The 14,154-nt window shown below is 30.7% G+C and overlaps 2 protein-coding genes across 2 annotated transcripts; one reads left to right on the top strand and one right to left on the bottom strand.

Moving 5' to 3' along the window:
- The first annotated feature begins 6,098 nt into the window (after window positions 1–6,098).
- On the top strand, window positions 6,099–10,409 carry LOC108338452 (uncharacterized). Its single transcript, XM_017575349.2, has 5 exons — window positions 6,099–6,435; window positions 6,574–6,647; window positions 9,146–9,275; window positions 9,375–9,689; window positions 9,923–10,409. Exons 1-5 carry the CDS (start codon window positions 6,325–6,327, stop codon window positions 10,193–10,195), a joined length of 903 nt encoding a protein of 300 aa, XP_017430838.1. The 5' UTR covers window positions 6,099–6,324; the 3' UTR covers window positions 10,196–10,409.
- Window positions 10,410–10,522: 113 nt separating this feature from the next.
- LOC108333412 (annexin D2) lies at window positions 10,523–13,759 on the bottom strand. The gene is made up of 5 exons (XM_017568846.2): window positions 13,555–13,759; window positions 12,516–12,661; window positions 11,971–12,189; window positions 11,322–11,534; window positions 10,523–11,046 (listed from the first exon to the last, which is right to left on the bottom strand). Exons 1-5 carry the CDS (start codon window positions 13,628–13,630, stop codon window positions 10,753–10,755), a joined length of 948 nt encoding a protein of 315 aa, XP_017424335.1. The 5' UTR covers window positions 13,631–13,759; the 3' UTR covers window positions 10,523–10,752.
- Window positions 13,760–14,154: the final 395 nt, after the last annotated feature.

Raw genomic sequence — 14,154 nt, 5'->3', positions numbered from 1 at the left:
GAATGACACTGAGTGCCAGAGTTGCCATTGAGCGCCACCTTTGTGCGAGTGGTTTCGCGCTTAGCACCACCTCGAGTGCTAATTTATATGATTACTTTGGTTTATTCCTTTGATTGTTTTGTATTGATATGTATCATTCTTAATTTTGCTGGTAAGTATATTGACTGCATGAATGTATATGAGAACCTTTGATATGTTTATGTGTGGTATGATTGTTGAGAGAATTTCAAAGAGAAATTCTATGTTTTGGTGATGTTTAGTGCATGCTTGACATATGAGAGTTCAAAAAGGAGATATTTTGATATACTACCAGTCATTCAAATCATATAGAGATGAATAGGGGAAGAGAATGACAGGAGAACTTTACCCTAGACTTTTGGTCTTAGGCGTTAAAGATTAATCTCATGAGTAGATAACCCATGTGTTTATGACTTTGTAGAGCATAAATTCTATTACGAGTGCACACATACGGTGAAGTCATATATCAAAGTATGTATTTAGATAATTGAGTCTAGAGTCAATTGTATGTATGTTGTTTGTGACTTTCTAGTACTTTATAAATATTGATCTAGTATGTGATATGATTAAATGGTTTGATGATTTTTTCTTTTGAAAACTAGCTTACTCTGTTGTCTCTTTTTTTGTCTTTTGTGTATTGTTTGTTTCTTTTGCGATGATCACTTTATTGGTGTAAACAAATGAAAGATATGCATTGAAACATCTCTAATGGAGGAGGGTGATTCTACATAATATTATTCATGGTCGGCTAATAATTTTTTGTAGTTAGCTTAGATATATTTTATTAGTATAATTATTTTTTTTATAAATATATTAATATCATATATTTATACGTTCGGACAATCTATTTTATTTTATCAATTTTATAACATCTTACTTTACCGGCTAAAGTGGAGACTTATCCAATATATCATAGATCATAATACGAAAATACTTGTACAATTATACTAGTGTGATAGTGTGATGTGTTACAACACTCAATTAAATCTTCTACGGTATTTATTAAGAATGATAGTTTGTTTCTAACGTTTATACTTGTTTGTTTGGGCTTTGATGTTTTATGTTTTATTTATTTTATATAATTTGGTTCCTTAAGTAAGAACAATATAATTTAATTATTTTATCAAATCTAAACTAACATCTCTAATTCTTCGTATTTTAAGGTAATTATTTTTCAAAATAGTGATAGTTAAAAATTAATTTCAAATTTCAAATTATAAAGATAATACTGTATCTCATCTTCTAGACAATGTAGTATACTACGTAGCATCCACTGAAAGCAAAAATAAATTGTGTTAACTTCAAAACCCTAATACCCTTCTACTGGTAGCATCTTTGTTGTTGCTGACGATGACAAATCCAACCTTAGTCCTGACTTCAATCCATGTAGTTCCAATTAGGTAACTAATTCTGTTAACTGTCATTGGAATTAAGTGTGTGCTACTCCAAATTTCGAAAGTGTTGTTTTCTCCAAATGTTTTTGTTGTTATTTTGATAAGCAAATTTACAGAGTTAAAAAGACTAAAATGAAAATTCCTAAATAGGTAAGGGATCAAACCATAAACTAAAACAGTTTTGGTGAATCTGATGTTAAACTATCAATAGCAGTTAGTTATACCGTACACTGTCAACAAATTTTCATTTTGAAAAGGAATACAACAAGTTATAACAGATTTTGATAATATTTTGACACGTGTCATTTTGTTATTGTTTCATTTTCTATTTTTAATGTGCTGACGTGGAAATTTGAAAGTGCGTACTTTTAATGTTGCATCTTCTGTAATTATGTAAAACTTTTCTTAATCAGATGAGAGAAAATAGAAAAAGGCATAACTTCTAATTTGCATAACTTTGACATGTAAAAGCATGAAAAAAAATAGAAAAAGGCAGAGTATATTCCTAAAGATACAATGTTCTTTAATTTCCATGGAAAGGAAGTGGACCTTCTTTTAATTCTACAAAAAGAACAAAGGCAAACGACTCTTTGGCTCCAATTCCTTTTCATCACACATATATTAAGAAAAAAAAGAAAGAAAGACATCATGGTTCGAGTGATTATAACGGAAAGAGATGGATGATCAAGAACTACATCAACCATTGGAGGCTGAAGTTATTCTATAGTCACTAAGTCCAAATATTTCTAAACAGTGTTATAAATTTCATTCATTATTTAAACCATTTAAGAAGAAAGGAGTACTATGAATATGTTTTGCAGCTAAAAGAACGTTCATCTCCGCACCATATATACGTAATATATAAATAAATATATATATTCCATTTAAATGGACACACAACGTACGGCATTAAGAAGTTAAACGACCAAGAGAACATGAGCCAAAGGTGAAAAGAAGAAAGAAAAAAAATTAAGTTTCTTCTTTCTGAAAAGAGAAAGAAAAATGGTTATAATTACATTCTTTACGGTAAGAGAGGGTTCCTCCCTGTTATCCATGAAAGCCTCCGAGGCTATATAAAAGACTATGAACAAGCAGTGTCTTGTGATTTTTCTTAAAATCTCTTCATAATTAGTGCTTATGATAACTTTACTTATAGATAGGCACTATATCAAATAGTTGTTCTGAGAACCTTGAATTGAATATTTTATAAGAAAAATTTGTGCAAAAAGTTCAACATATTTATCTACATATTTGGTCAATTTATTTGGTTGTTGCTCTCTATTGCTTTGACAATTTTTCTTTTAAAACAGTGTATTCATGCTAGTTGTGTTCATAATTATTACAAGTGAAGACTCACTGATAGTACATCGAAATGGTTGTTATAAAAATCTTGAACAAATTATATTAAGGAAAATGTATCCAAAAAGTCTAACATAACTACCTACTTATTTGGTAATTACTCTCCACTTAATTTTGATGTTTGTTTTAACCGTTTTTTCTTAAAAGAACAGTTTGTCCTCATAATTAATACATGTGATAATCTTATTAGTAAATAGACAAAACATCAAAATGGTTGTTGTGAGAACCTTGAACCTATTACATTAAGGAAAAATTATGCAAAAAGTCCAAAACAACTACTCACTTATTTGTTCTTTGCTCCCCACTTAATTTTGATGTTTATTTTAACATTTTATTCTCAAAACAGTGGGTGTATTGATGTAGTTTGTCCTCATAATTAGTACTTGTGATAATCTTGCTAGTAGATGGACGATACATCAAAATGGTTGTTGTGAAAACCTTGAACGAATTACCTTAAGTAAAACCTATACAAAAAATGCAATATAGCTACCCCCTTATTTGGTCGTTGCTTCCCACCTATTTCTTATGTCTGTTTTGACAACTTTTCTTTTTAAAACAGTGAATTCATGTAGTTTGTGTTCATAATTACTACTAGTGATGATCTTACTAGTAGATGGACAGTACATCGAAATGATTGTTGTGAGAACCTTGAACGGATTACATTAAGAAAAATCTATGCAAAATATCCAACACAGTCACCCACTTCTTTGGTCATTGCTCTTTACTTAATTTTGATGTCTATTTTTGATAATTTTTTCTTAAAGCAATTATTGATGCAGTTTGTCCTCATAACTACAACATGTGATGACTTTACTAGTAGATAGTACATCAAAATGGTTGTTACGAGAACCTTTAACGAATTATCTTAAAGAAAATTTGTGCAAAAAGTCCAACACAACTACTCACTTATTTGGTCTTTATTCCCCACTTATTATCGATGTTTGTTTTGACAGCTTCTCTTTTTAAAATAATGAGTGTATTCCTGCCGTTTGTGTTCATAATTACTACCAATGATGATCTTATTGGTAGATGGATAGTACATCAAAATGGTTATTGTGAGAACCTTAAACGGAAATATGTTTTGACATTTTTTTAAATAGTGAGTGTATTCATGCACATCGACTTCATTGAAAAACTGTGAAACAAAGAGCAAGGAACGAAAGAAAATCGAGCAAAATAGAGCAAGCTAGGTTTTCCACTCTGAACTCGCAACTATGAATGGACAAAGAACTCGTACCTAGAAAGGAACAACTCGTGCCTAAGAAACTCGCCAACCACAACAAAATGGCCTCTAAACGGGGGCAAAGGACACAATACTCAGTCTCAAAGGTTGCCAACGACAAATGAAAGGAAGCAACAAAGGAACAACACAAAACTAAGAAGAAACAACTAAAATGCGAAAACAAAAGCTCGTGACCTAGGTTTTGTAGAGTAAAAGTTCAAACGTGAAATGAAAATTATAATGAGTCATTGAAAGTGTGCACTTTTAAGTTTTCACATAAATACATTAAAAAATAAAAAATGAATTAGTGACGAAATAATAAGTGATTGTGTCAAAATATTATCGGTGTTGTTAACTTATCGTTTTCCTTCGTCATCCTGAAATCATTGTATCTATTAAGGAGTTTGTAATAATATAAATATGGTGGAACACCAAATGCAACAACGGTTGCCAATTTTGCAGTGATCAACTTTTAATTTCTATCTTTTTTACATTATTATTTATTAAATTACCAAAAAGCTGTTTAAAAAAAAATTGGTCAATGTATAGTGAACTATTATTTTTGTTGTAGTTAGTTAACTAAATTTACCTATATATAAACTAACTAAGAAGAAGAGTTGAATTTGGTTATAGTAATTCAATTTTTTAAGTGAAGCACTAATCAAACACGCACAACACTTTCAAGAGAGAGAATGTGTAGAATGCATATAAGTGATTAAATACTAATTGAGTGTAAATGTAATCACCAAACCTAAATAAAGTACCTTTAAAGTCAATTTCTTTATATTCAAAACTAATTAATTGCTTTTTCGTGTTCTCTGATTGTATTTATTAAAAGTTACTTGAGTGCAACTTTCTTAAAGAAGGCACAAAAATTAGAAGTAAATACCACCATGAACATGTTCTGCCATTTTTCTGGCATGAATTAAAGAGTTAAAGTGGGCTATTTACTCTTTTTAGTTTTTACTTACCCAGGAAACATAGTACTATTAAATTGGCGAAGGAGATAATTAAGAAACACGAAATAATTATTTGTTAGCTACGTTTATGAACAAAACTTTCGGCAATAATTAAGGAAACAGAACTTTAAGCATTGATATGTGATATCACTCTAAGAGGGGAACGTCTAAGCTACTTATTTAGAGATAAACCCACCAATGATTAAGTGCTGATATAATTAGTATTCGTCAAATATCATAATTAACATCTCCCATTAAATACATGTTTTTTTATTCGGCATGTTTATAATTTGAAATTTTACTTAGTTAAGTTATATCTTTTTGTAGGCTATAATGGGGATGTCAAAAGCTAGGATAAAGTACTTTTAAGTTTATTGAAATATTTTGAAATTTAGTTTTAATATTATCAAAACTGGTTTAGCTTGATCCTTTGTCAAAAACTGAAAACAGGTCTTTTTCTTCATAAATAACCAATATTTTGATGATTAAAAATATGTTTTATGTAAGTGTTTATATTTTTTAATAAATTTACTTGTTTAAAAAAACACATCTTATATTTCAAAACATGTATTCTCATTTAGAGGAATTAATTTCCTAAAAAAGTAGTTAAATAATTTTCAAACACTTCTCATTTATTTTTCTGAGACCATTTATATTTAAATAAAATTATTTGAGGGAAGAACACTAAAAACAAGATGGAGCTAACTTTTTTTATACACAAGAATTATATCTTAAACTTTATTAAAATAAATTAAACAAACAGTTCCTAAATCCAAGAATCCCTCACTTGCTGGTTTTACTTCTTATTTAGACGGTTAAAAAATGTTATTTAAAACAAAATTTCCTAATGACTTGATTGGTAAATTTGTTTCTATGTTGATGAAATTATTAGTTCATAATTCATTTTAAATTTTAAATAACATTTATACATTTAAAATATTTATTTATTACATTTTTTCATTTATAAAAAAAAAAGTAGTCGTCATATAGTGAGGATATATATGAAACTATTACTAACATCTAAATTTATTTTTAATATATTTAGAGTTTTGATTTTAGAAAGGTGGCAGTAATGAAGTACTACTCAAAGTAATATATAAGGGAGCGGAACGACACATGTTCGGCATGTACATCGCACCGTGTATGCATTTGTAGCTGCCAAAGTTTGTTACATTATTATTCGTAATTGTAGGTGGCATAGTTAGATGCAGTTGCAAATTTCAAAGAAGAGGATTCAGATTATATAATAATAATCATTCTTTTCATTCGTTATCGTTGAAACGCATTTTCAAATCTGGTGCATAACATCATCCTCTCACCCCTCGCTCATACTCACTCACTTCGTTCCTCACTCTCAAACAAAAAAACCAAAATGCAGAAAACCACGCCGCTACAAAACCCTCACTCTTCCACCTCCGATCTCCTCACATGGTCCGAGCAACCTCCGCCGCAATTCTCCCGTTCCGGCCACTGCTCTCGCCAGGTCACTACTGTTACTGACTCTGTTTTTCTTTGAAAAAATTGTTTGAGCATCGCTTTGGTTTGTCCAATTCAATCTGTCGTGAAAGATATATAATGAGTGTTTTGTTTGTTTTTCTTCAATTCGCTATCGGTATCTTAGCCTTCCGATAAAATCGGGGAAGTTCTCCGCGGAAGCCAGCTCAGGGATGAAGAAGCGCAGAGTGTTGCCAAAAAGTAATATTATCATCTTTATTGTTTTTTGTTTTTCAATTCTATTCCGGTGTTGGTAAATGTGCATTCATTCAGATCTGCTATTTGTGTTGTTGTGTTTTTTCATGAAAATTTCTTTTTAATTTACGTTGCTGAAGCTTTTACTTTTGCGGGAACGGTCTGTTTGTGATCTTGAACCATGATGCCATTTTTCAATTACTAGTAGTTTGTGTCGATTTTTTTTCACTATTTTTAAGTCTCATTTCTCATGAAAAGAGGAAAAAGTATGGATTATGATTTTACCCTCAGCCTCTTATGTTATGAAATTTGTGTAAAAATAAGAAATTAGAAACAAGACGTTATTAAAATTTTAATATGAAAAATTATATATTTTTTCTCTTTAACATTAAATAGAAAACCAAAATTAAAAAATTATAGTAAAATAGAACCTCAAATAAATTATATATTTTTTAATAATTTAAAACAGAAATACCTATTTATCTCAGTAATATATATATATATATATATATATATATATATATATAATAACGCGACTTTTGAAATGAATTGATGAATAAAACAGAAGACCCACCCTTCTTACGTTCATCAATTAGTAATTAGAAGAGAAAAAACTATTGCGAGAACTTATATATTTTTTATAAATATTTTTAAATTTGTTATTTTCACAGCATAACCTATACTTAGATATATAGTTTTGTGTATATAACTTTTATTTTCAATTTATCTTTTATAATATAATTATTAATTAATTTTGAAATTATAATTATTGACTGATTTGTTAGAAACTAACGTTAATTAAAAATATTTTATATAAAACTATCAAACATTTTTTTCTTTTTATTTTTTATTATATTTATAGTTTTTACTACTAATATTAAAATATTTTTCTTTATTTTTATTTTTTTCTCTTATATATTAATTTAATTAATTTCAATATAATAAATATAAATATTTAAAAAATTCAGATTCACAATGCATGCCTTTATGGCAGATAGTTATAGTCTATAATTTATAAACTTATTTTTTATAGTAATAAAATAATAAATTTATTATTATTATTTATGTTTTTTAAATTAAAATATCTCTTTTCTATTTATTATTTATTTGTTTGTTTATTTTTCATCTGAATAAGTTTTTTCTTCTCTCTCCTACTTTTTTCCATTTCTCTTCTCCAACCCTTACTGGGAACATAATGAAAAGCTGGTCATTGCTCTCCTACATTCAATTGTTTTAAAATTCTCAGACTCTGTAATGATGAGCAATCAACGCCAAATTATTTTTGCATGCTTAAAGCATGATTGATTGGTTTACTATTAAAGGAATTTTTATTAGTAGCATAATTCTAAATCCTCTCACAAAAATTGTTTATATATTAGTTATGGACTCAAATTTCATACAGATTATTAAATTCTATTTGTTACTTTTATTTTATAAAATAAAGAAATATATTTTTAAATCACCTTCAATCATGTTTATTGGGCTTAGTATCATTGTGTAAACATAAAATATGTTAAAGTAATACAATTAACTGAAATTGAGGCATTTAAAATTTAATTATATTTAAGTCACTCAATATAACTTCTTTTTTGTTTACGTATCGTTGAGAAGAAGTATTTTATATGATGAATATGGATTTTTGTTTTGGTTTCAAAACATTGAATGCATTTTTTTTTTCAATGCATTTTTTTTTCTGTATTAAAGTAGTTTTTTGGAAATATTTATTATTGTTCTTATTCTTAACCTATCATTTTTACACAATTGGGTGTAGTGACTACGACTATTTCTATTGCTAGTCTTTTTCAGAATGAAGCCACATGCATTCAGATATTAAAAGTTATTCTTAATATTAATTAGAATGTTGTAAGAGAACAAAATTTTGACTTCTTACATTGTTAATTAATTAAAAATCATTTTGGATATAATTTTTAAAGCAAGTATCATGAAAATTAATAGACTTCCAACATAACTATTTGCAAAAAGAATGATAATGTAAAATTATATAATGAACATATTTTAATTAATTTTTTCTTTAAAAGTCTATTTATTATTTAGGATAATATGTTATTAATTAATAGTAACAATCTTTACCCTAATAGAACGCAAAATTAAACAAAGAAATAACGAACTTAAACTGCAGAATGTTTGTTACCTGTTAAGTTCAAAGGTTCATGTCATATAATTTTGTTGTCAAATATATCTTTCCATGTTTCCGCTGTTAAATGATTCGTTGTTAATCTGCAGAATGGATAGTTGTTTCTTTCTGTTATTAGTTGATCGGTTTATTATTTTGCTCTGTTGTGATTATAACTACCTTCAATAGCCTTAATTTTCTGCTCATAGCTTTATGGCAATTTTTATAAATAGGCTTCCCCGCCCAATGAATGAAGTCAAGTTCCATCTCGTCCAACCTATCATTTTTTATTTTTTTCTCTTCTATCGTGGTATCAGAGTGATCCAATCCTTGGTCTTGTTGTTTTCCTTATCCTCTTCTTGATACTCAGGAAACTATGCTCCGGATATAAAATGAAAGAGATGACTGGAAGTGGTATATTTTCTGGTAATGCTGAAAATACCACATCAGAAGCTAAGTCTGGAAATTCAGAAAACAGAACAAGCATACGGGTATATCAGGTATGCAAGAGGAGATTTCATCATTTGAAAGTGTTTTTCAAATACGAACTCGTTGTGTTAACAGTGTTCTTGTTTTATTTCCCTACAATTGCATTTCAGCAAGCAATGAATAGAATCAGTCAGATATCATTCAGCACCGAAGGAAACGTTTCCCCCAAGATACCAACCTCTCTACCAGAGATAGCAAAGCAGCGTGAACTTAGTGGAACATATCAAAATGAATCAGAAACGAAGACCAAGAAGCACATATCAAGTGCCAAGACCAAGGAGCTCAGCGGAAGTGATATATTTGCCCCTTCTCCTGAAATTCTGCCTCGTTCCCGGGGTGCTGGATGCAATTTGGAATCAAAACAAAGTAAAGACACGAGAGAACCTGTTCCACGAAAAGTGCGCGCTTCGGTGCAAGTTTCTAATGTAAGTGTCTCTTAGACAAGAAGACCAATCACGAGTCATGTTTACTTAACCATCATTTATATTGGATGAACGTCTAAAGAAACTTTTGTTGTTATTTCTAATCCCGTCTTATGCATATCCATGGGTATTCATTCCGGTGAATTTTACCTTTGATGGTGCAAATACCTTTAGATTATGTGCCTTTACCCGTCCACATGTTTATTTTTTTGACCCTAGTTTGCTTATTGTTGTAGGCTGGAGGTGTCCAAAGAAATTTCTTATTCGGTGAAGAGCCAGTTAAGAATACATCAAGGAAAATACACGAGCAGAAGTTTGCAGAGCTGACGGGCAATAATATTTTCAAGGGAGACGTTCATGCAGGATCACAAGAGAAAACTTCGAGCAGAGCTAAACTCAGAGAATTGGCTGGGAATAACATATTTGCTGATGGAAAGGCAGAAAACAGAGACCATATACGAGGTGCCCGCAGACCCCCTGGCGGAGGAAGCAGCATCTCGCTGTTTTAAAGTGGTTATCTAAATTCGCCCCCATTAACTGTGTGCGTTCTCTAGATTCCTCGTGTTCTCAAAATTGTATATTTATGGTATAACCCCCGACACAGAATAATTAGCGTTTACCATAACGGGTGCAATTGTTTAATTATGTTGATGTTGATAAACACAATATTGATAAATAAAATTATTAAGATTTTTTTTTCTACATAAGAAATTTTTACAGTACATATGGTTTATGCATTTCATTGTTGAGAAATTACAGTTGATTTTATGCTCCGTATAGACCAGCCTATTGTGAAGTGTGATAATATGTTGTAGAAACAATAGATCCTCAATAGCTGTAGATAAAGATGCAACCTATATTTCATTATTGAAAGGGTACAGCTCTATGTCATGAATTTCCGACATTCAAAACATATTATTTTAAAAACACCAAGATAGTTTATGCCCTCATAAGCAGTATTAACAGAAAGACACCGAATTCCCCCGTCCAGATATATTAACAACAATATCGCATTTATGATTAGAGAAAAAAGCAATAAGTCTAACCAGCAATTCCATGAGAACTCTTAATTATCGTGCCCAGCCAGTGCAAGGAGAAATTTCTCATAATCTCCAGAAGTGTCATTAGCTATTGCACGGTCCAGAGGAATGCTATTTCTTCTTTGGTATTCCTCACCAACTCGCTGCAAATCAACCTCGGCTCTGGTTGCCACCACTCTAGTAAGGGCCCATTCATCAGTTCCCAGTTTGTTTATAGCAAGCCTCAAGACTTTGGCAAAATATTTCTCAGGGAATGTCAAACACTTAATGGCAGCCCTCAATAATTTCAGATATTCATCTTTCGGATCAGTTTTCAGATCCTGTAGACATAAGCGAATTGTTAGTTCAACAACAAGCCACTGATTAATCTTATAATAATCACTTAATGACAATTTCTATCTTGTCTTTATATATTTTCGTTTTGAAGTAATCCCAGAATATTGTCCTTTTAAATGTAGTAATCGGTTCATTACTAAATAAAATTATAACAGGAAATCATGTTTCTTAAAGTGAACAGTAACATTGTCGACAACAAAAGTTCAGCACTGCAGTTGATACTAGAAGTGTGATTCATACTCGGCCACGTCGTCTATACCTTGTTTATGGCATTCCCGAACTCATCTTTGTAGTGATTTAGAGTTGCTGCTAACTGTGCTCTACTCCTTGTTGACAAAATCCTGATCAGTTCTTCATCATTGTAGGTCTTATTTGAAATCTTCTCGTGAAGCAGTTTAGCCTCAGATTTTGCCAGTGTCATGCTCACCTCCTCCCCCTCATAACGGTATGTGCTCACAAGAGGAACCAATAGCTGTTATTATCAAAAACAAAGTTTCATCAGGTAATGGAAAAAAAAAATGTCTGAAAAGAATTGTTAGATCCCGTGCATGTCTCGAATCGCCTATTTTTTTAAGTTCGCTAAGTAACGTAGAAAAAGTTATCTTTGCCACAAAACAAGTTCGAACAAAACACGCATCTTATACATGGCATAGTAATGCATAAAAAAAAGGGGATTAGCTTTTAAATAAAACAATTCAACCGAATGGTTATATCCATATTCTAAAGGGGCACGTACTCATTATTTGGACGTAAATCTGGGAACACGTTTCCTAAACAAAGGTTCTCTTTTAAAAATACAAAAGGTTTATTTATTTTGGAAAAAACTGATTGATGAAGAAACAACATCTACCAGAGGCAACTTTTCCTATCAAGAGATAAACACGTACATTAGAAAGTTAAGGTTTTACCTTGCGTATGTCCCCAGAAGTATAATAGGCAACATCTTCTTCAATGGACTTTTTGAAGCGGGATTGATATGCTTGCTTAGCTTTGAGGAGATCAATTGAAGATCTAGTGGTAGCAATTTCCAAAAGGACCCAATGACTGAAAGTCAACTTCTTAGTGGCTTCATTAGCTAAAAAGGCATCACGCTCAGCAGGATCCAGTGTCCACAACAGCACAATCCGCTTTTATGTTCACAACATCAAACATTAGGGCCTTGTTCTTTTGAGTGGATTTGAGAGAGTGAATTTGAAAGGATTTGAAGATAAATTTTTTTGTCGTTTATTTGAGTGAATTTGGAGTCAAATGAGAGTAAATTTGGAAATAAATTTCAACTTCATTACTGCAACTACCAATTTCCTTTAATCAAGGTTATCCGTATACATAAAGAATGAAAATTGAAATGTTGGTAAAAGATGGTGAAATTGAAAGTTCTACGTTCTGACAAGTGAAATGTGCGTCAAATTATCAATTACCTAAAGAAACCAGATATCAATAGATTTAAACTGACCTCGAAGTCACTTGAAAGTTCTTTGTCTAGATCTTTAAGAAGATCTTCTCCATAGGCTACATTATAAGCTTCACGAATCAACTTACGCTGAACTGCATTTCTATGTGCCAGGATTGATATTATCAATGCTTCATTCGTTCCCCAGCCTGCAAAGATATGCCACAGTGACAATTGGATGGACAATGAAAACAAACTTCCTAATGAGAGAATAAAAGGGACTCATGCGATAAAACAAAGGAACAGAGTAAATTCCCTGATTTGTTTTAGCACCTCTGAATAATTCAAATTTCCAATTTCACAATGTATTAATTTTCTATAATAGTAATCTGCACTGCACTTATTTTGCTGACATTGAACACATACACAGTCACAGGTACAGAAACTAATTTTTTTTTTATCAGCACAGAAACTAGAAAAATTACTTTCATTTACACAGGTAGCTTATTACTTATTGTTAAGGCTGTGTCAAACATGTACATGAAACCGTTCCATCTCACTCTTAGAAACACAAGAGTAGACACCATCGGCAACCAAACCAAATCTGAATGATCATCATTCGCTACGGTCAAATTTTCAACATGTTCACGCAGTGAGCAAATTGTAACCGTTGGATGAAGATCAAAAGGCTTGTATTATATATTAAAATGGAACTTAAAAACATTTATGATTTGAGACCAGAGTTGTCTGATATTCATCCAAATATCAGATCAACGGTCAAAGTTTGCTGACTGCAATGCATGTGTGAAAAACATGACAGCACGAAAGCTGTTCCAGCATTCATTCATTCACTCATGCATCAAGAAGCACAAATAATTAACAGTGACCCCATAAATCAAACATAGAACACGTAAAATTTGATCAGAACAGAAGCGTTACTATTAAAACTTGACAGATAATAAACCGAACACAGTCAGATCACGAACACAGCAAACCAGTCGAATCCGGAGAGGATGTAGATCGAGAAAGTGTTACGCAGAGCGATGCTCCATTAACAAAATGAAAATCAATGAAATAAAAGAAATAAAGGAGCGAATGTAACCTTGAAAAGCTTTTCGCAATTGCTCACTGTCTTCCGATGGAGGAGGAGAATTAGGAGGAACCTTCAACGTCGCCATTTTCGCTCACAATCTCTGTCCCCAAGACAATATGATGCTGAAAATTGAGAGGAATGTGAGGAATTGTTGCCTTCATTTATACCAAGAGAGAGCACGAAACTATTGGCTTTTGTAATGCCTCAGACAACACGTTCTTGACTTTGTGACAACACATTTCTAATATAATGACATTGGAAAAAAAAATAATTTACTTTATTCGTTTTAAAATATTAATATATCAATATATCAAATTAGCATTTGGCTTTAAAATTCTTTCTTTGGTATTTATTGATAGATAACGCATACTTATAATTTAATATAAATAAAAAAGATAAAATATTTTATAGAAATAATTAGCATTTTTTTTCTCTAAAATGTATCTTATAATAAAATAATAAGTATAAAGGGAATACTATTTTAATAACATATTAATTATCTTTCAAAAATGTACTGAAAATCCTGACTCTTTTTTATTATAATTTTTTGTATTTGTGTGTTACTATTAAATATTTATTAACTTTATTAATGAATAATTTATGAGGGAT

Source organism: Vigna angularis, chromosome 1 (genome assembly GCF_016808095.1).
Source record: "Vigna angularis cultivar LongXiaoDou No.4 chromosome 1, ASM1680809v1, whole genome shotgun sequence".
NCBI lineage: Eukaryota > Viridiplantae > Streptophyta > Magnoliopsida > Fabales > Fabaceae > Vigna > Vigna angularis.
This window is presented reverse-complemented; position numbering and strand designations above follow the sequence as displayed.

What these genes read in the sequence shown, in the direction of transcription:
- LOC108338452 (XM_017575349.2), top strand. Translation starts at nt 6,325, where the DNA reads ATGCAGAAAACCACGCCGCTACAAAACCCTCACTCTTCCACCTCCGAT. An exon ending in CCGGCCACTGCTCTCGCCAG is followed by an intron (nt 6,436 to 6,573) that starts GTCACTACTGTT and finishes TCGGTATCTTAG; the next exon opens with CCTTCCGATAAAATCGGGGA. An exon ending in GCGCAGAGTGTTGCCAAAAA is followed by an intron (nt 6,648 to 9,145) that starts GTAATATTATCA and finishes CTTGATACTCAG; the next exon opens with GAAACTATGCTCCGGATATA.
- LOC108333412 (XM_017568846.2), bottom strand. Translation starts at nt 13,630, where the DNA reads ATGGCGACGTTGAAGGTTCCTCCTAATTCTCCTCCTCCATCGGAAGAC. An exon ending in ATTGCGAAAAGCTTTTCAAG is followed by an intron (nt 12,662 to 13,554) that starts GTTACATTCGCT and finishes ATATCTTTGCAG; the next exon opens with GCTGGGGAACGAATGAAGCA. An exon ending in CTTCTGGGGACATACGCAAG is followed by an intron (nt 11,535 to 11,970) that starts GTAAAACCTTAA and finishes TGATAATAACAG; the next exon opens with CTATTGGTTCCTCTTGTGAG.